We start from the raw sequence: 23,132 nt of genomic DNA, 5'->3' as shown, positions 1-23,132 counted from the left end.
AATATCAGTATTCAGCTGGGCGGAAGTCATTCTCTTTTATAACTGTCTACGCAGAAAACAAAGTCTCCCCAGATGTGTCTGATAAACAACACTTTATGTCCCAGTTGTTTATCACCAATATTTAGTCATCATATCTCAGAACTGTCCACCATAATTGCTTCCTATAATGGTCATTAGCCTGGCCCCTTCTGTTGCCACTTTAAATTTATATTTTTGCTGGGTCGTTTCTTCAGATATATCACGGCTAACCAATCAATAACTCATTTAACTTTTGGTTTATCTATTAGAGTGAAAAAGTTGTCTAACTTCTCTCTTTTGTGGCAGTTTCATTATGTGTTCCCTAATGATGTGGCTTACTTCGTCTCAAGGTGATTCTATGAAAAAACTTGAGGAATAAGTCATCAGTGGCCTTTCATAAAATGTGCATACGCACAGATTTGATCTTATAGTGCGAGTACGCTAAAATCAATGCCAACGTTCAGATTTATAAAAACAGTCTTATGTCTTAAAAACAGTCTATATGTCTTTATAAATGAGGCCCCAGGTGTTTATGCCAAAAAGCAGTCGAAACTGCTCCAACTGGGGCTTTGTCTTTTAAAAAAAAAATTCTGACATGCAAGCTTGTCAAAGCTTTTCTCATAGATGAATTGACTCTCTCAAGGAATCATTTATCATATATATATATATATATATATATATATATATATATATATTCACTATAACTTAAGACAACAAAGTCTTCAAATAAAATTACACAAATTATGTAAAATTCAAGCAATTGGAGATATTTACAGACGGCACATAAAAATGACTTTATTTAGAGTAATAACAAATTCATGTTCTATACATTTTATGGACATTACCTTTGTAACTTGTCACAAATAATTAATTTTATAAAAATAAATGTACATGAAACAGCATATATAAGTACCTTGCTTATGGTGTGTGATTTTTATTTTTAACCAGATTTCCTCCTACATTCATATTCAAACAAATACCATAAAAAAGTTAAGCATCAACAATACCACCTACTGTTGATTAGGATACTGATATTTTTGAGAGTTACAGTGTTGAAAGACAGCATAAAAAAGGGAAAATAATTGAAAGTAAGTCAGAATTCTGCCCAGACATAGCGGAACACCTGATTACACTAACAAGGTTTGGCTCACCATGTGTTTATGGCCTCTGTTTTGCTTAAAGACAATAAAATTCACTTAAAAAAAGTCCTACTGCACACATTGTTTATTAGGACTGGAGCTGATGCTAAATTCTGCAGTGTACAATGAAACTGAAATGAGGTCATCACGCTTTGCGTTATTGTAAATTATCAATGCAGTTAAGAAAAGAAAAGGCAAAAGTTTGGCCATTCTTCTGAAGTGGCCCATTACATCAGTGGTTCAAACAAACACCAGAACTGTGGCATCACCATCAATACTCCATCCCAGCGGCTGTCCAATATTTTCTTTCCCCCCCCGAAAGTATACCAGGCCATTTACCTACAGTTACAGAAATAGCTACAAATATACTGCTAACTTGCAGTGCCTTATTAGCTACATAGTTTGGTAGTTTCATACTCCATTGAGTTGGGCTGCTTGGCACTGAAGGCCTGAAGAGCAGTCTGTATTCGGACCACATCAGTGGTAGAAAGTTTGAGACGGTGGCGTAATAAGCAGGCAAACAGGTCCAGAGGTTGCTGGCCCGGTGGAGAGAGTCGGTTGACCCGGTCTCGGATCTCCAGCAGTTGGAGCAAGGCCGAGTCCTGCGAGCCCTGCGTGTACGGGTAGTCCAGCTGCAGGATCAAGTCCTGAATGGCATCTGGATCAAAGTGCATACTGTATCCGAACACCTGCATACTGTTGATTTTCATGTAGCCCAGGTTACGGGACGAATCCATGTATTCCAATGGTTCGAAATGGGCACTACCGTTACCCTGAGCTGATGCTGTTTTGACACGGCTCCTCAGGTAAATGTGTACTGTCTCAAAAAAGGTCTTCCACTTGTTACCTAGAGTCAGGGTCCAGTTATAACAGTCAAGTGGTATGTCTAACTTGGTCCTTTCCCAGTCAGGGTAACTGTTCTGGTCAATGGGCATGATCCAGCTCTCAGAATGACTCCCTCCAAATGGGTTGATGTAGACGGACAGAACGGGTTCCAGGGTGCTGTTTTTAGTAAGGCATATCTGCAGGGAGATCCCTAGGAGCATGTGAACGTGGCTAGACTTGAACTTGTTGCTCTTCAGCGTCAACAACATCCTCTTCCTCCAGCTGGGATCAAACCAGTTGTTGAGTCTGACGTCATTGCTTATGAACATGGCGTGAATACTGATCCGCCCATCCTTCTTTTGCAGCAGGTAGCGCAGCTCCAGGTCCTGGAGGTCGGTCTCAAAACCGATGTAGTTGTCGGTAGAATCCGGTATAGTATTCCTACAGGTCCCTTGGCTTAGCATGTAGCCGCGATTGCAGCTGGCACAGCGAGAGCGGTTCTCATAGGAGCAGGAGGCGCAGTGAGGGCCGTCGCCCACGGAGCACGGGATAACACCCTGACAGGATGGGTGCTCATAATGACAGGAGCAGGTTCGAGTTTCCTCCATGTAGGAGCCTATCTGATTGTTCTCACTGCAGTACATGATGGAGAGGATGTACCTCAGCCAATAGCTGAGAGGCCTATGGTGAAGGAAGGAAGGAATTAATGTGATAAGTCAGATTGTCTTGAAAGTCATACAATGATATTGTATTTCATCTTAGATAGAGTCGGAAGATAAAGTAAGTAACAATATTAAAGATGTCACAAGAATTAATCAAGGTACTTGATGTCCATGGGAATTCTCCAATAGCTTGCAGCGTAACAGAACATACTTATGCATTGTATTGAACAAAATAAAACACATATGTATGTATATATGTATTGTAGTTTCTCACACTATCCAAAAAAGAATTGAGCAAAACATCCAATATAATTTAAAGAAATAGTTGCAATTTAAATGCAGCTTGCATAAAAATGTCCTCAAAGTAATTATTTCATTATAATATTTTATATTACTAAAAATTTTTTAATTGGTCAACAAAGAAGAAAGATTGTAGCTAAGGTTACTTTATTCATAGAAATATACAAACTCATAATAGATTTTTTTCTCAAAATAGATTACATAACCCAAGTAGAAATTTTGAAAAAAAAAAAACAGGCACTAAATTATTTCCAAATAATTTCATCCATTTTATGAGCATGAACAAATGCCATCCTGCAAAAATTACCATAACATGCATATTCAGACACAGTAATGATTCTCTCTGCAGCCACTGGCAAAAGAACTCAGTGGAGTGGATCAGCACGATCTGTCACATGGAGTCAAATTGTAAACATCAGCTAAAATGAACTTGTTTCCCATTTCCATTACACTTTGTTTTCCCAAAAACAATTACAGAGTAAAAATGTATCTCATACAGCATTTATAAAGCCTAATTTAAAAATAGTACATGTACACGATCTCAAAACTCCGGCCAGTTGATAATACCTAGAATATATAAATCGACTGCTGGCGGAAAATCCTTTTCCTATTTAGCACCAAAACTTTGGAACAATCTTCCTACCATTGTCCGGGAAGCAGACACAGTCTGTCAGTTCAAAGCTAGACTAAAAACACATCTCTTTGACCTAGCATTCACATAACACTCTATAGACTTCTATAATTCAATATTAGGCTGCTTAGATTAGGTCAGCCAGAACTGGGAACACTTCCCTCAAATCCTGATGTACTCGTTACATCATAAGAAGAATGGCATCTACGCTAATTTTAGTGTCTTTGTTTATCCCGAGGTTTTCCCGCAGCCTGCCGGATCCAGGCCGTTTCAAGATCTGACGAAGGACTTTCGCCTGGACCTGATGACAATGCAGTGCTGAAGTGCCAACTAGCCTGTACCACTCTGCAGATAAAGCGTTCTGGAATTTTTCGGTTCGCGTACCTACCCAAAGTGATAAGATAAAATAAAAATTCTGCATCAAAATTTATAGACAAGTAGTTTGTTTAGGCATGGTTTGTAAGGAATTACAAACCTGCGCAGATATATTCAAACGCACATAGCTATAGAATCAATTCTTAATGCGCATGTGAACGCCATCAGCGTCTATCACAGGTTCACTTTTAAAGTCTGTTTAGAGAGAACGGTGTCGTCTTAGCGGCCCCTAATTTAATAACAAATGATCATTTAGACGGAAGTGAATCAATCAAAACTAACTTTGCTGGAAAAAACATTTTTCAAGAGCCACTATAAAACCAAACCAATCTCTGTTACCTTAAATTATATGTTTATCTCTGTAAAGCTGCTTTGAAACAATCTGCATTGTTAAAAGCGCTATATAAACGAGGATGACTTGACTTGACATGTGTCTATTCATGTACCCATGCAGTCTATGAAATATTTGAGCCACATTGAATGTCATGTCAATCCTCACTAAAAAACACAAATCATAACAAACCTGTAATGTTTAGAGTTTAAATAAGATTAACATATTCTTAATTCTGCTCAGATATTGCTTATAAGTCATTATTTCCGAGGCTTGAGTTATGAATGGTAACTCTTCTTTTCGTAAAATCTATTTCAGCAATTGCCCTATTGATAAGCTCTCCTGAGAGATAGCCGAAGATTTTCATTGCCATGGAATTTCCACTTGCGCAGAGAAAAACAGTTTACCCTGGATTAAAACATAAGTGATGGCAACAGAATGTATAAATATTCATGGCACCAGGCTGCCTGAGAGACAGTTAGTATGCAGGTGGTTGGCAATGGAAGAAATCTCAGCAGCCTGTCAGCATATTTTACTGACAGCAAAACGGAAATTCACACCAGAGACAAAACATGCTCATGCACATTTATTCCACGAGAAAACAATTTCATGACAATTTCCATATTTTAAAGTGTAAAAAGCATCCGATGAAAGAACAACAATAGCTTAAATAAGTGTTTTTGCTCTTATGGAAAATTACACCCATTAAGAAATACGTATTTGTCAGGTAGTATAATCTCTCAAAATCAGATTCAGAAAGTTAATGTATCAGACTATTATTTTAAAGCACCGATTCTATTTAAAGCTATAGTGAAAGACAAAGTGATATGAAAAGAAACATAAAGCAAATATATGGGAATGCATTTTATGACAAAATAGATCAAGCTGTTGATTAATTCTGCCTGACTAAAGGAATGAAAAAAAAGAGTAATTTCAAGGAAGTGTGGAAATCAAATAAATCAAGTGTGAATGATGAAGTGACAAAGAAAACAAAACAGTAAATCAGGAACTCAAAAGCAGTCTAATAAAATTTATAAAATCTTTTCTATTTGTCAGCTTTATTTTTCTAGCTGCAACTTGAATCATACAGTATGTTATCAAAGAGGAAGGATGCTCTAGAAGATTGATCAAGGTAGATTGCAGAAATATTTCAAACACATGCAGTTATTGTTCTCATGCCCTAGACTCCTTATTCCCAAGATAGCAAACTTTGGAAAGTATTAGTATACTGTATATTTGGACTTGAGATCTGAATTTATTCCCAAATATGGAAATGTTTGTTTTCAACAGTGCAGCAAGATAAAGGCGAGTACAGCACTTTTTGTGTTTACTTCACATTTTTTTAACTAACAGCTTTATTAGAATCATATTAAAATAATAATTAATTATGTATGCTTAGAAATAGCCTAATTAATCATACAATTATTTACATGATTAATTAGGGCATGTAGCCGGGAAGCAACTCACACGTTGTTGTTGTTGTTGTTGTTGTAGCTATAGATTACTTACAAATTGTAGTCAATTACTGATTACAAATTACATGACAAAAATAGTTAGTAACAGAATACATTACCTTCAATGTGTAATTGTGATTGACTACTTTTGTTATTACTTTTAGATGACTTTTGACTTAACTCATTTGTTACATAGATTTGAATAAGATTATTTTGTACCATATTGACAGGAAACTACAAAGAGAAAGACAACATTTTGCATTCTTTGTCATAAACAACATGAAGTGCATGAAATATGACATTATGTCAGGGTTTCCCAAACTGGGATTTGTATGGAAAAAATATGGGATGGGAGGTAAAAATATTTTTCAAAGCTTTTGCATTTTCTCGCAAAGATATTTGCATTCTCTTGCAAACACATTTGCATTCTCTTGCAAAACCTTTTCAGAGTTCGGACAAACACTTCCTGTTTAATCTCCCACTGGCAGAGTTTCAGACAGCTCCATATGTCAACAATGGAATAACAGTTTATTTTGAACTTGGACTTAAGTATAAAGAAATACGGACATTGCTTAGTTCAAGGAATTGGCCAAAGTTGGCCATATATTCACAGATTCAAACTTTCCAGTGAGCTAAATCTCTTTCCGGTATCCAAACTAACTTGTTAGCTACACGTTGTTAAAACACAAATGACACCTCTCGCACGTTTATCTTTTAACATTTTGGCAGGAGTAACATTTACATTTGTGGTTTTAACAACCAGATGCATTTACATCTGTCCAGTTTCATCTGGAAGCCATCTTCTGAAAAAGTTTGAGTGATCTGATTTAAATCTCGAAAGCATTTGGGAGGTAATTTACACCTGGTCTGGTCCTAACTATCCGATCAGAGAAAATGCATGGAGTGACCAGCTGTGAAAAGACCCTACAATACATCTAGTATACTGGGAACATTTCATTCCCTCCCTCATTAAAATTAATTTTATTTTTTATTTTTATACTGACCAAAAAAAATTTGACCAATCAATATGTAAGGGATAAGGTAGAGCGAGGTGGTTGTTATAGCGAATACAACCCTGACAGGCTGATTAGGACCCCAACGCGAAGCGATTGTATTGCTTCCGCTAAAGAAATAGTCCGTTCCGTCTGTACGGTTAGAATCCATGGCAACGCTCTGTTTTTCATGGCAACGGTGTGTTACTTAGCAGCATTCTACATTAGAATTCAACCAAGCCATGTTATAATCTATTAATTGTTTAACTGTTGCCATGTGTTAAGAAAATATAATGCAAATTTTCCAGTATACTAGATATCTGGAAGGAAGAAGTGCAAAATTGGAAATCTGAAAATCGCATTGTCCCTTCCAGGGAATAAATTATGTAGTAGAAGATTTTCAGACGCATCTATATACAACTGTATTGCATCTCATCCCAATGCACACTTTTAGTTTAATTGATAATATGTGGATATCTGAATAGTATGTCTTTGAGAAGTCAATATGAATATTAATGAAGCAAGAATTTCAACTGTGAAGCTGATCATCGCTTTAGGCTTCGCTTTCACCTCATCTGACTCAAGTAGTTTCCACTTGAATTGGCTGCCTGCGTGGTTTGCATAATTCTCATTTTTGCACAGCCCTGACCCTCTACCATCTTTGAACACTCAGTTTCAGACCTCAGTCGTGAACTTTCTCCTTCGACAGCCCTTACCAAAGGCACTGCACTATCATGCCAGTGCAGAGCCCATAAATTACCTGTTTCTCGTGTCTTCCATTAAAACACATCCTGCACTTTAGCCTATAGATGGGAAGATAAAACCTATTCATCCACTAACTCTTGAAATGATTAGATGGGACAGTCTCTATCATTTCAGAAAGGCTGGGACTTCAGCCAAGACACTAGACTTAACACAATTATGCTGGCCACAATTGCCCTCAGATATGGACTGAGTAGTGTGTTAAAGGCATTTCTTAATTAATTAGTTTGGAGGACATGAATTTTAAATCTCCTATTAGTACATCCATTTGGAATCAGTTCCGAGAAAAAAAATAATAATCCAACGCAACATTACAAAGTATGTATGTGACATTGTGACTAATACAGACATTATAGGAGAATTCAAGGTTTGACATTTATATGAACATGCATTTTGACCTTTTGTGGCAATAATCAACATTCTGTGAAAGAAAGAAAAAAAATACAATATGGTTTGTTATTGAGAACAAATAATAAACAATACTTTAACATCATTTTAATATAATAATAACAATTAATCATGGTTAAAGGGACAGTCCACCCAAAAATGAAATATATAATGATATTTTATTTAGCAATTCAAGTTGTTTAAACAAACATTCGTTATATGAACAAACATTAAAGGGACATTGTGTAGGAATTTCTCCCATCTAGCGGTGAAATTTTGTATTTTGCATTCAAACTATTTGTGTTCTTCAGCGCCTCACTTTTTCAAATGCGTGTTGCATCTACGGTAGCTGTTATGTACCAAAAAGCTATGACAGGATGTCTTCTAATAGCACTTCGTCAAGTTTTCCTTCGGGTGAACAGGTTTGTTATTTCAAACAAACTGCAACTTGACACAACGAACAAACGAGCGTTACAGTATAAATAATAACAGTGCAATGCAGCCTTTTAAACTTGCCGGGGCAGTGACAAGCGCCTCTCACTGCTCTGCTCCTCCGTTTCTGCTGCTTTCAGTTAAGTGACGCTGGCTCTGAACGAAAACGCATTGGCCTAGTACTTTTTGACCCTCTCTGCTATTATAGTTTTTCAAGATGGCGGAACGACATGGAAGCCTCCATGGACCTACCCGTCACATGTATATAAAGATAATAAATTCTTCGTTTACGAGGATAAGTCAGATAATTGGCAGAGGTATTTGTACACCACGTAGGACATATTTATGAATAAAAATATTGATTTTAGATAATAAAATACCTAAAAAACTACACATAGTCCCTTTAATTAACTACTACATTTTTTTTATAATAATAAAAAATATATTCATGTTTTTATTTATTTATTATTATTTTTGCTTGTTTGCTTTTTTTGTCTGCGAGCCGGTTCGATTAGCTGGGGTAACTGCCTCTGTGAGGCGGCAACTAGCTGCACAAACTTCGAGCGAGGAAACGTGTGTCGGTCCATACCATCTAACGTTCCCTGAGGTAACGGAGTTGTCGGGGGGATCGTTGGACACCGTTCGTTTCGCAACGCCAGTAAGTCTCGGCCTGTCCGATGGTCATATCGTCGGGGACCGAACAACGCGCTATGCGAAAAATACACAAAGACGGTGTCCTGTAAAGGTCAAAACTTCAAATTGCGCGATAGTGAAACAGAGGCAGCTCAAGTTTTTTCAGACTGTAAATCATGCGCAGGTTATATGGAATCCACAAACGAAACCTAAAGGACTACTAGGTGGACATCTCAATGTTAGAAGTATTCTACCAAAAATAGACCAATTACACAACTTATTAACCGAATCGAATTTGGACTTTTTATGTGTTTCTGAAAGTTGGTTAAATCAAAGTACTCCAACAAATCTGGTTAATATACCTGGCTATAAGTGCTTTAGAAAAGATCGGGAACAAGGAAGGGGTGGGGGGGTGTTAATATATATTAGAGATCAACTTAAATGTGAAGAGGTTGCAATTAATGTGAAAATGGAGTGCCTTGTATTACGAATCACTTTGTCAACAACAATGAAATTCAATTTATGTGTTTTATACAATTCACCCTCACATAGTGTGAATTTCTATAATGAATTTAAGAGTTTTCTCTCAAACATGGACTGCTCTGAAAGCCTAATACTGGGTGATTTTAACATTAACTGGATAGAAAAAAATAGTAAAAAGAAATTAAAAGCTCTAGTAGATAAATTTAAGTATAAACAGCTCATAGACAAACCTACTAGAATCACTAGAAGTAGTAAAACGCTGATTGATTTAATTTTTTCAAACAGGCCTGAAAGAATAACAAAAACTTATAACCTTATCACTGGACTCTCGGATCATAACATGACCTTAATTGTTAGGAAACTGGGTAAAAAACGATTGACTTACTACAACCAAGAAACAAAAATACAGAAAATAGGAATTCCAAAAGCAAAACAAAATAACTTTGAAGAAGAACTGAATCAAATAAATTGGGATAATGTTATGAAAGAGTCCAATGTGAATCAAAGTGCTAATATCTTTGTCACTACAATAAGTAACACGATAAAAAAGTATACTAAAACATGGACGAGCAAATCAAAGAAATACTCTCTTCCATGGTTTAATGGTGATATTTGGCACATTATGAAAAAACGTGATACCGCACGTAAAACATCTTTGAAAACTAGAAATTGTACGGATCATCTAATTTATACTACACTTAGAAATCAAGTTTTAAGCAATCTGCGTAAAGCTAAAATTGATTATTTTACTAAAAAGATAGAAGAGGCTAATGGTAGTAGTCGTAAACTATGGCAACACATAAACTACTTAACCAACCCTGCAAAGAAAAAACACGTTAGAATAGATTCTATCAAAGTTGAGGGTACTCTTGTTAATAATAGTGAGTCAATGGCGGGTGTTTTTAATAATTTTTTTATAGACTCTGTTTATGAACTAGCAAATAAATTCAACAATAAGGTGACATGTGTAGAAGAAGTTAATTTAGTTAATGCAAGCTTGTTTAAAATTCAAGAAATCTCTTCTGATAGAGTTAAAAAGATAATTACAAATATGAAAGACTCCGCAGCTAAAGACATACACAATATAAGTATAACCCTGATCAAAAAACATCAGGACAGTCTGTTGCAACCAATTACGCATTTAGTTAATCTCTCAATTCGATTAAGTACATTTCCACAGTGCTGGAAGCACGCTGTAATAACACCTATCCACAAGTCAGGGGAAAAGGATACACCCAATAATTATAGGCCTATTGCAATTTTACCAGTTGTGTCCAAAATCCTGGAGAAGGTTATTGCAGAACAACTTATTGATCATCTAGAGTCAAACCAGCTGCTGCATCCTCAACAGTTTGGTTTTAGGCGCAAATACAGCACTGAAACAGCTAATTGTTACTTGCTAGAGAAGATTAAAGGGTCTCTAGATAAAGGGCAAGTAGTTGGTGCGGTATTCTTGGACTTGAAAAAGGCCTTCGACACAGTGGATCACAGTGTGCTTATTAACAAACTCCAGCTCTTCAAAATGTCACCTAGTTCATTAGCTTGGTTAAAATCATATCTTGAGGACAGACAACAGTGCGTAAAGGTAAATGGGGTGATGTCAGCTCTTTGCCCTAACAATATGGGGGTTCCTCAGGGATCAGTGCTGGGGCCGTTGCTGTTTACAATGTACATCAATGATTTCCCTGATAGCTGCAAAGATGTCAACTGCCAGCTGTATGCAGATGATACAGTTGTCCATCTATCTGCTAGAACCTCAGCCATAGCCGCGCAGAAGCTGACACTAGCCCTAACAGATATCTCAAAGTGGTTTGAATTGTCTCACCTGACCTTAAATGTGAAGAAAACTGTTGCTATTTGTTTCTCAAATAAAAAACGACCCTCAGATAGTACTTTTGAAGTAAGCATAAACAATGAAATTATTCAAGAAGAAGAAGAGGTTAAATATCTTGGGATAATTATTGACAACAATCTCAAATTTCAGAGTCAAGTCAAAAACATTTGTAAAAAGGTTAAATCTAATTTGAACTGTTTCCGTTTTATTAGGAAGGAATTATCTTTTCAGGCCGCCCGGTTATATATGCATGCAATGATTTTTCCACATCTGTCCTACTGCGTAACATCTTGGTCACAAACATCCCCGTCAATACTAAAGCCGGTTGTCTCACAGTACAAGCAGGCGGTAAAGGTTTTTGATAGAAAACCTGTGACATCGCATCATTGTGACATAATTCATAGACATAATTTTTTTACTTTTGAAAATTTTATAAATTTTAGTATTTTGAAATTGGTTTTTAAATGTCTGAACAGCAATGTGTCGCCACTGTTTTCTGCTCTCATTCGTAGGCGTCAAGGTTCACTTAGACCATCCACCAGAGCCTCAGTCAGTGGGGACTGTGTTCTTCCAAAATGTATGAAATCTATCGGTCAGTCAAGTTTCTCTTATAACGGTACAAGACTATGGAACTCTCTGCCCACTGACTTAAAATTGCAGACAGACATGCCCAGCTTCGATAGAGGTCTAAAACAGTGGCTAAAGTCAAGTCAAAGCTGCACACATGCTAATGCTGTATAACATGTATAGTGATGTTTTGTATTGCTAATCTTTGTTACTACTGTATTTATTTTTACTTTACTTTTTTGTGTTGTGATTGGTGACATGTGTTGTCTCCTATGGACAAGTGTTGCAAATTAGCAATTTTGCTATAACACTGAAAACAAGGTATCTGGTTCGTCCAATGCTGTTGTTATGTCCATATCAAATAAATAAATAAATAAAATAAATAAATAAATAAATAATGCCATGCCAGCTTCTTTGGCTATTTTCACGACGAAAACCAAAATTTCTGAAACAAAATTTGGATTCATATGATTTTCAATGGTATCACCAGAATAAAGCATTTGGTAACACTTTCTATGAAGACTTATAGCCCCATTTATACTTATTTACAAGTAAGAATCACTATTCTATAAATATATTTATAAAGACTCATTAAGACCTATACTGCATTTTAAGAACAGTTATATTTAGTTATATGTTAGTTTTTATAATTACTTTACTTTTAAGTCATGCATTTGCTTTTTCAATATGCATGCTCATAATCCCTGGTGCACTAATATATTTTTTCTTCAACTGTTTGTATTAATGATCTCTGTGTGTTTTTTTTTCTCTCATTATTTTATTACAGGAATTATTGTTCATTAGTTACTTAAAATGCATAATGAGCACATCTTTATGATTTCTTAACATTTGGTTTAGGAAAATTGCATCCTGTGTTTTCACTTTACTTACAGCCATCAATGATGCATTTATAGAGGTTAGTAACTGTATTATCACTCACAATAAGTATTTTTTAAGAACACAACACGGCTTTTAATAACAATATTTTCACTTATCTGACAGAAATAAATCTGAATTACTAAAAAGTAATTTTAACTATAATATAATAACAGCAATGCAGGTTGCATCTTAATAAATACCTACAGGGAACCATACGACTTACTTATTAATACTTATAAATCAGTGTATAATGGATTATGAGCATACGCATTGAAAAAGCAAATGCATGACTTATAAGTAATTACAAATAATAATATAAATATAACTATAACTGTTCTTATAATGCAGTATACTATATGTCTAAATTATTATTATACATATATTTATAAAATAGTAATACTTACTTATAAATAAGTATGAATGGAGCTATTCTTCATTATAAGCATGGTCTTCATAGAAAGTGTTGTAAAAAAGATTGTTGCTAATTGTTTGTTCATGATACCTGATAGCTAATGTTAACAAAAGGAACCTTACTGTAAAAGTCTGTTCAACCCTGAATCCTTTAAGAAGTAATGACAAACTATTTTTACCTCTCATCGCATTACAATCAATTATAAATACAGACATTTCCATTTATAACCCATTAGGAACATGGCACATATCTTACCTCTCCCTGGGTACAGATATTTTGGGTTGAGTCCGACACCTTTTGCTGAGTTTGAAGAGTTTGCCGACAATCCGCTGTGCTTTGCTGAGCAGCTGTTGAGTGCTAGTCTCCAACAGTTGAAAGCGTTGCTGAACGCCAGGGTCCATCTTCCAAAAGTACTGCACAGCAGATGTGTTCAGAGCATAGAACGTTGGTAATCTCCTCACAAAATTTTGGAAGTCCTCTAGAAAGGCAGACAAGTGTTGAGAATAAATTACTGGAATGACTTTGCCTCATGTCGGGGGAAAAGAAATCAGTCATGTTCGATAAAATGAGTCAACAGTGAAACTGGGGGTGGAAGGGGAGCAGGTGGAACGTTATTTTCATTCCTTTGATGAAAATTGAAAATTGTCCTGTGTGATTGAACACTGATAGGCGAGGACAGCAAGGTATTTTCAATGAATTGCTAAGAAACGCTAAGCCATTTCTAAGAAGGACAGACTGATTTTGAAGGAGCACATGTGGTACAACTTCAACAACAACAACAACAACAAAATAAACATTAAGTTCTGACAGGATGGCAAGACGTTAAAGCAAAGCAGAATCACCTCGGCCACACAAATGTCTTCAAGCAGAGGGAACTTCATTTTCGTTTGTGGCAAGAAAAATCGATATCCGTGTTATGGTGCTCAACGCCCAAATCAATGCTCTACCTAACATCTAACAAGAAATGATCTCAGTGGCTATAATTAACAACACAGATCCTCATCATAACCCGACAATTCCAGTCTGTGCAGAATCGGATTTTTCATGCAATCAAACATTAGGTAATTGTAAATATTACAAGTTCCATTTTTAGATATCCATTGATCTGTCCAAGTTTTGTTTTGATTTAGAATTTCATTACAAAACAAAAACTGTGTGGTGTCCCGACCGAATAGAGAAGCGAACAAGTAGATGATCTCGCTCCAGCATGATTGTTGTTTATTTGTTTGATTTACAGTCATTAGGCAGTGGTTTTTCACTCCCTGCTGTTGCTGCAGGAGGTAGAAGTCCAACATGGCTGTGATGCACACACAAACCTGCTCCGTGCTGGCACAGTGCCTAGCTTAGGGACAAGTAAGCCTGCCAAGTCCAAAACGCTGCTTTACCACAATGACAATGACACTAGATCCCAGGAAGCACTTCCCACTATTTCCTTGTCAGCCATCAAATGTAACAAGGTGACAACAATCACTATGTGTCAGGGATATTCACAGATCTAAGTGGCATAACACAATTAATTTGGTGCTGGCATGCCACAGGCCTCAGTGAATTATGACCAATTAAAAAAAATCACAACTATGAAACTTCTTGCGAGACAAAACCATTGCTTGCTTTTGAAACATTTAATGAAATAATTCACCTCAAAGTGATTCTGATTTAATTACCCCTATATGACTGTAAGGAGAATTTTTAAAGAATTGTGCTGGTGGTTCTTTTCCATGAAATTACTCCCCATTGGGACTAATGGTTTCAATTCAAAAAGGAATAAAATAATCTTAAAAGTAGTCCATTTGAATCTATATGTTATTAAGTTATACAAAAGCATACAAAATACTTAAATTTAAATGATTATTCACTGATAAAAGACTGTTCAGACTGTTTTAAACTGGATAAACCGATTCAAAAAAGAGATTTGTTCACAAACTGCTACTTCTATCATGGACTTGACAATGTAAAGCAATATTTTCAGTGAATACCCATTTAAGCCAAATAGAAACGCTATTGTATAGCTTCAAAACACTTCTGTGATACATTTATGGTATGTTTGTGTCCTTTTAGAAGCTTCAGTCCAAAGCTTCAGCTTCAGAAGATTCAGTCTCCCCACTATCTCCAATTGCATGTAAAAGAGAAATCAGTACAACAAGTCTCTTCTGTGTTTTACAGAAGAAATGATGACAGAATAAAAAAAAGAAATGTAGGTGAACAATTTATTTTATCTATTCATAATGTTTCTTTAAAAGCAACTAGTCAACTTGCTGAATCTTACCAGACTCTTGAAACTCTTGGTTGGCTTGCGTCCATGATTCTCTGATTAGTTTCAGACTGTCCTGCATAGCCTTCAGGTCTTCACTGGGACAGTTGCACTGGGGATAATCAACACTGCATTTGCACCAGCAGTCGTTATCCCGGCACACAAACTCTCCCTCGGAGTGACAGCCAATATAACTGAGAGCTGCCTCCACAAATCGGCTCCTTAGGTATTCTGACAGAATGGCCTGAAGCCCTAAAATAATGCAAAATTGTTTATATATAAATAAATACATGATATGCATACAAAAATAAGGGTCAGTAAGATCAGAAGAAAAAAAAAATAGCAAGGGCATATTAACTTAATAAAAAGTGACAGTAAAGGCATGCATTATGTTCTAAACAAAAATATGTTTCTATTAAACAAATGATCCTGATTTTTTTTATACATGTATGTCAACATTGATTATAATAAGAAATATTACTTGAGCACCAAATAAGCTTAATAGAATGATCACTGAAGGATTATGTGACACTAAAGACTGGAGTAATGATGCGGAAAATTCAGCTTTGCTATCAAAGGAATAAATTACATTTTAGAATATGATCAAATAGAAAACAGTCATTTAAATTTGAAATTATAAAAATTTTAAAAAATCTTACTGACCCCAAACATTTGAATGGTAGTGTATAGTAAAATGATAAGTAAATCTTTTAAATTAAAACAAATTTTCATACTTTTCAAGCTAATATCTTGGAAAATTCCTTGAAACCTTTACAGACTAAGTGGAACATATTTCTTGCTTTTACAACAAAAGATGGTTGTGTAATATTTCTGTGAACGCACTTCTGCATCTTCCAATAAAATAATAACATTCAAAGAATGATACTATCATTGCAAAGTATGGGGTATAGTTAAATAATGAATGCACTACCTTGTAGATGAATCTTATTCTCAGGACTCTGAACCAAAACGGAACTGACAGAATCGAGGTTGTCATAGTTACTGCATCCAAGAGGGCCTGTCCTTGTTTCGGTCACCTTAAGGGAAGACAAGAGAAAACACATGATAATACTCTGAGCAAAACAGAGGCAGAAAAGACACTGAGGCCATTAAATATGCAGAGCAGGCAGATGACTGTCCTGTGAAATGAGAGTAACATAGTTTTATCCAGTGCTTCTTTTAAATGCATGTATAACAATATGCCTTTTTGAGCTTTTGAACCTACACAGGTTTGGTGTTGAATATAAGAACAATGTTGCATAACTATGTTGTAAAAGTGTCTGTCCAGAATATCATAACGATTCTACCGTTACGCCAAGGACATGACTGTTATTGAAAAAGCTATCATTTGGATCAAATTCGGTAATGTAGTGAAGGGCAATATTTCACGGTGAACGTAATGTACTTTCACTGTACTGTACGTAAATAGTGAAGGTTAATGGACCTGTTGTGGAAGCAAATGGCCGAATGCGACTTGAATTCTACAATCAATTTGGTACATATCAACACAGATATTTCAAATCCAACATGGCTGCAGTTGTGGTAAAAGCACTATGTATTTTATTGTAAGGTACATTACTGAAAAGAAATGCAAAGAACTGTTAGAAGAAACTATTGTACACTGTTGTGAGGCAAATGGATCAATATTCCAGAGCAGACAAATAGGTAGATATAAGAGTAGAACATCACCCACCATATCACTGACATCTCACTGACAAACTATCAACATGGTATCTTTGTTCCCTTCCAAGATTTGTGTTAAAATGGTGCACAATCCCAGCTCAATCATTTCTGACAAAACCTTCACTTTTTTCCCTGACAAAAGTCACTGTATATCAAGGCTCACCTGACACATAGGAAGAAAACCAACCGCCTGTGGGCAAATATATCTCCCTACCTGTCACTTACAAATTGTTCTCTGTTCTACATTGTCTTCTTTAATATTTCCCCTGTTGAGTGAATAAAAGTCTTCATGTCGTGTTTGTAGATTAATGGTGACCTGAGATTTACGTCAGGCGAAAGTAACTTTTCTTCTTCTTTGTTGGAACAAAAGTTGCCTTTGTTCGACATCTACTTGAGGGTCACCGGATAAACAGTGAAGCGGATAAAACTAGACAAAGTAAACACTATAGTGAACCCTCCATGCAGAACGCAGTTGTTGTCATGCAAGTGAACCACTGAAAATGACTGAGGACCTGGAAAAGCCAAGGAAGCATTTCTAATGTGTTACACAAGCAGCAAATCCCCATTATCGAGAGCTGCTTTATTTAATTTCCTTTTAGAGTGTTGAAATAACTTTCAAGCCAGTGAGAGTAGCGAAAGTGGAATCAGGAGGAAAAGTACAAGTTCAGCAAGCCTACCGCTGGCATTTCCATTCTTCTTATTGACGTGTCCACGCAATTAATTAAAATCCAAGGAGCCTCTACAGGGATCAGCAGATTAATTTCTAACAAAGACAGATGTCCGACTTAAAGGGAAAATTGACCAATTGCAAGTATAAAGATGGGTTTTTCTATGCATAGCAATGAGCCGGTCTGCAACAAGGGCTCGACGGAGCGGAGCATGTGCAGAACTTGGGCTTTCTATAATGAAATGGACAAAAATAGAGAACTGTTGCTGCAGCTAGTGCATCTGAATTGGAAATTTGGAATTTATCTGAGTGTGCACTATGTGCCATCCATTACAGATGCTGAGTACAAACCACGTGGACTGAAAACTGTGTGGTGTTTCAAATTATCAGTGTTTTATTTAAGCTGACTACATCAGAACTTCCAGGATCAGGCTTTATAAAGATCAGTGACTGGTGTAAGAGTCGTTTTCAGTGTGGCTCAGTATAAGGGTTGTATTAAAGGAAATGGGTCAGTTGTGACTTGTAACATTCCCTCTCAATCACAATGAATTTCATAAGAATGTCCCCTCTATCTTTATTAAAGAAGACCCGGCGCCCATGATCCTTTATGTACGATTCTACAAATAGTTATTGTGTCATTCTTTTGTCTCTTACTGTCATGCTAAGAGACTAAAACACTGCCAAGTTTAGAATGGGTAATAACAATTATAGAACATAAGCCTCACCTTATAGAAAGAACTCACTTAAAAAAAAGAAAATCTCTCATTTACATATCCTCATTTGTGTTCCACAGAAGTAAAGTACAGAACAACATGACAGTAAAACTGTAAAAATCCAAAGTGACTAAAATGATTTGCTAAATAAATATTAGCAATCCATTGCATTTCTCACACAGTTAATGAGTAAAAACCGACAGTAATTCCCACCTGTGATTAATCCAACAAAGACTCCGGAAAATATCAGGATGAGTGGGCCTGCGTAGCCACATATTTGAATAATAATGGATTTTAAGATGCCGATCCCAGCTTTTTTGATATTCTAGAAATGTCATTAATGTTTCATGAGCATTGGCACTTATAATATTGCTTTACACAAAGTTCCGGATAGAATGGGGCTGTATTTAATCAGTGAGCATTAGTCAAAAGGCATTTTCCTATTTGCATCAGGCATGTTTTTACACCGCATTGAAACAATCTTTGAGATATTCAAGCAGCTGTTTTCATAAAAAGTCCCTTTCCGGTGGGTTAGTGTACCCCTCGTTTCAATGTGGGCTATGTGGGAAGCTTATCATTGGAGGAAAGTATGCATTAGAATGGAATTATACCCTTCTCTACAGAAAATGGGACTTTATTGAAAGCAGCAGGGAATCCTCAGAGAGGCTAGTAGCGGTTAATGCTCTCAGCTTCAGCTAGTGAAATCTTAGAACAAAACACAAAGGCATGCTCTCTACAAGAGAGCTTCATCTGCGTGCATTAGCTGGAAATTCTTTTGGATTTTTCAAGCGTTTTTTTCCTCGCAGTAGGATTCGGAAGTTCTCGTTCTGGTTTATGACAGTTAAGAGGGGGATCTGGGGGAGGTGTGGAGGTGCTGGCAATGTTTTGATGCCTCCCAGCTTGTGCTCGGGATGCTTGACTGATGACCCAGGCAAACGTCAAAGCACTACCGTGGAAGAATGCCCAACTCTTTCTCTGAATCATAATCTTTCAAAACGTTTTTCACAGTTCATATACTCTACCACAGAGTTAGTGAGACTATTCATAGCATGCATCATAGGTATACATCATAGGTTTTCCCTTGCTTAACAGAGAAGAACGTCACTGAGTATACAGGAAAAAGGGGAATATAAAAAAATTATATAATATATAATGTTAAAAAAATTGATAAATATTGTATTATTGCGTATTATTAAAAATTATGTGTATTATTTTTTACCGCATTAGTCCACCCCAAAATGCAAATTCTGTCATTATTTACTTACCCCCATGTTGTTCCAAACCTATATTACTTACTTTCTTCTGTGGTACATACAATTTTATATTTTGAGAAATGTTGGTAACTAGACAAGTCAAAGCACCTTTATTTATATAGGGCTTTTTACAATACAGATTGTTTCAAAGCAGCTTTATAGTGATAAACTGGAAAATAATGATTCAGTGACGCAAAAATTATTCATTTTGCTGTAAAGCAGCTCTAAAAAGACAAAAGTAAACAGTCATTATACAGTTGAAATCAGTTGTTGATTCAGTTTGGTTCAATCACTGTATAAAATGAATCAATTATGGAATGAGTTCAACTCAGCTATAAAGCAGCTCTGGAGAAAACAGTAATCGCTTTTCCATTACCCTTCTAATTGCGCAAATTGAAATTGCGAATTGAAAATACGGCTAATGGAAACACGTCAATTCCGCAAAAACTCCCATTTATCGCAAAAAAAGTTTTTACGCTCACATGAGGTGGTTTTTCAGGCAATCGAAAAATAAATATTTTTCAAAACTGCAATGGTTTTTGCGCATTTACAGGTCACCTGGCGTAGATGACGCGGTATGTTTGGACAGAATACGAGACAGAGTTCTTTATTAAATTCATAAAAGAAAATTACAGGAATACTGGATTCTAAACCTCAAAGAAATGCCACAGTCAAGACATCGAAGTAGATATGAGGGAGAAACACCCAGAAACACCAGCCGCTCCAAGTATAAGGGTCTTTCCTTACCATTAATGCTTCGATAACACACAAACGTTTCCTTCGATTAATAATAATGGGCAGTGGAGTGGCTGGGATATACGTAAACCTACCAACATCCGTCGCCATGATTTTTGGAATGACTTATGACTTATGACTTATAGGACAGGAAGAGCTAAATAAACTTATCATTGCATCGAAACCAACAACATGTTTATTAGATCCAATACCCACTAAACTACTGAAAGAAGTGTTACCTGTAGTGGAAGAGCCTCTTCTCAATATTATTAACTCGTCTTTATTTTTAGGTCATGTTCCAAAAATATTCAAGCTGGCAGCAATAAAACCTCTCATTAAGAAACCGCAATTAGACCCAAATAACTTTAGCAAATTACAGACCTATTTCAAATTACAGACCTATTTCAAATCTTCCATTTATGTCTAAAATACTAGAAAAAATTGTGTCCGCTCAATTGTGCTCTTTCTTGCAAGAAAATGAGATATATGAAAAATTCCAGTCAGGATTCAGACCGCATCATAGCACAGAAATTGCGCTAGTTAAAATTACAAATGATTTACTTTTAGCTTCTGACCAAGGCTGTATCTCAATACTAGTTCTACTCGATCTTAGCGCTGCGTTCGACACTATCGATCATAAAATACTCCTGGATCGACTACAAAACTACAATGGTGTTCAGGGACAGGCATTAAGCTGGTTTAGATCGTAATTATCAGACCGTTATCATTTTGTCTGTTTAAATGGCGAAAAATCAAAGATAACGTCAGTAGACTATGGAGTGCCACAAGGATCGGTGTTAGGCCCTCTGCTATTCTCAATTTATATGCTCCCACTTAATACTATTATAAGAAAACATGGAATTAATTTCCACTGTTATGCTGATGACACTCAATTATATATTTCATCACGGCCAGATGAAAACACTAACTTATCAAATTTGACAGAGTGTCTCAAAGATATAAAATGCTGGATGACACGTAATTTCCTGCTACTAAATTCAGATAAAACGGAGGTATTACTTATTGGTCAAAAAAACTACCCACAAACTCAATTACAATACAAATTTAATATAGAAGGATGTCCTGTTACTTTATCCACTACAGTAAAAGACCTGGGTGTTACACTAGACCGCAACTTGTCTTTCGAAAATCATTTTTCATATGTTACAAGAACAGCCTTTTTCCACCTTAGAAACATTACAAAGCTACGTAACATGCTATCTGTTTCTGATGCAGAAAAGTTAGTTCATGCATTCATGACCTCGAGACTAGATTATTGTAATGCTATATTAGCTGGCTGTCCTGCATCCTCAATAAACAAGCTACAGTTAGTGCAAAATGCAGCTGCTAGAGTTCTTACTAGGTCAAGAAAATATGATCATATAACACCAATTTTATCATCTCTACACTGGTTACCTATCAAATTCCGTATCAATTACAAAGTACTATTACTGACCTATAAAGCCCTAAATGGTTTAGCTCCTGTGTATTTAATGGACCTTCTATCGCCCTACAATCCATTGCGTTCTTTAAGATCACTAAATTCGAGGCTTCTGGTCATTCCTAGGATATCTAAGTCCACTAAAGGAGGAAGGGCGTTCTCACATTTAGCTCCAAAACTCTGGAATAGCCTTCCTGATATTGTTCGAGGCTCTGACTCGCTGTCCCAGTTTAAAACTAGATTAAAGACGCATCTCTTTAGCCAAACATTTACATAATGCTTACCTTTTATACCACTGCTGAATCGAATCAAATGCATTTAATATTATAAAACTTGAAGAGTCTGTAGGTTATTTGTATAGGTTGCATAGTATTTACAGTCATTATGTTCCTGTGTATATTGCGTGAATGACGGGTGGTTGGGTAGATATTGTGTTTTGCGGTAGGTGGTATGCCATACGGAACCGTTGCCACTGAACCTGCTTTAATGACGACAGTGGGGCTCGACAGCCTTAGTCAAACGGGTCGGCGCGTATGGTTGGGCTGCGGAGAGATTGTGAGATTGTGGTTGGGTCTCAGCAGCAGGAGGGATGTAGAGGTCAGTAAGCAGGGCTGAGTTGAGTGGGGGACGGAGGGGGGTGACTCTGGGACGCAAGAATCACTGTCTTCATGTTTTTTATCATTTACGCCCGTGTTATGGAAATCATTATGAACAGCAGCTACGCTAATTATTTTCCCTTTTTGCTTTTCTGCTGTTATCTCGGGACTCGCGTCCCGAGAAAAACGGCGTTCGTCAGCTCCAGTTTGTATCCAGCCTTTCACAGAGACTTCAGATACCCCAATCACAAAGCCTGTGAAGAGACGACTCAACACCGGCGATATGGACCCTCTATGGTGGACGGCACTGATCCTCAACAACTCATCTCAACACAGGCGTGATTACTTGGACTTCCAAATGATGGAAATGGATAAATATTCTAAATGTTCCGATCCAATCTGACTTGTAATGCTGCCCGAATCATAAATCATGCACTGTTCCTTCGTTGGCCAGAGGAGAAATGGCCCTCCGACTGAGTCTGGTTTCTCCCAAGGTTTTTTTCCTCCATTCTGTCACCTGGTGGAGTTTTGGTTCCTTGCCACTGTTGCCTTGTCTTTTGGCTTGCTTAGTTGGGGACATTTATTATTCAATAATATTATTGATCTGCCTTACTTAAGGTGGACGTTGACTCAATTTTCTTTTAGAAACAAACTCTGTTATATTATTTTCATGTTAT

General features: G+C 36.5%; 1 protein-coding gene across 1 annotated transcript in view; it reads right to left on the bottom strand.

The window, feature by feature from the left end:
- Positions 1-787: 787 nt before the first annotated feature.
- brinp3a.1 (bone morphogenetic protein/retinoic acid inducible neural-specific 3a, tandem duplicate 1) overlaps positions 788-23,132 on the bottom strand; it is a 47,580-nt gene continuing 25,235 nt past the window's right edge. Inside the window, exons 5-8 of the mRNA XM_077198490.1 lie at positions 16,299-16,404; positions 15,383-15,619; positions 13,372-13,594; positions 788-2,663 (exon numbers count right to left, since the gene is read on the bottom strand). Coding sequence (XP_077054605.1) covers positions 1,547-2,663; positions 13,372-13,594; positions 15,383-15,619; positions 16,299-16,404 — 1,683 coding nt within the window. The 3' untranslated portion in view covers positions 788-1,546. The remainder of the gene's footprint in view (positions 2,664-13,371; positions 13,595-15,382; positions 15,620-16,298; positions 16,405-23,132) is intronic.

This window comes from Siphateles boraxobius, unplaced genomic scaffold (assembly GCF_051911475.1).
Source record: "Siphateles boraxobius isolate OS27281-9 unplaced genomic scaffold, OSU_SipBor_1 41, whole genome shotgun sequence".
Taxonomy (NCBI): Eukaryota; Metazoa; Chordata; class Actinopteri; order Cypriniformes; family Leuciscidae; genus Siphateles; species Siphateles boraxobius.
The sequence above is the reverse complement of the archived record's forward strand: the minus strand, read 5'-3'. Positions and strand labels throughout refer to the sequence as shown.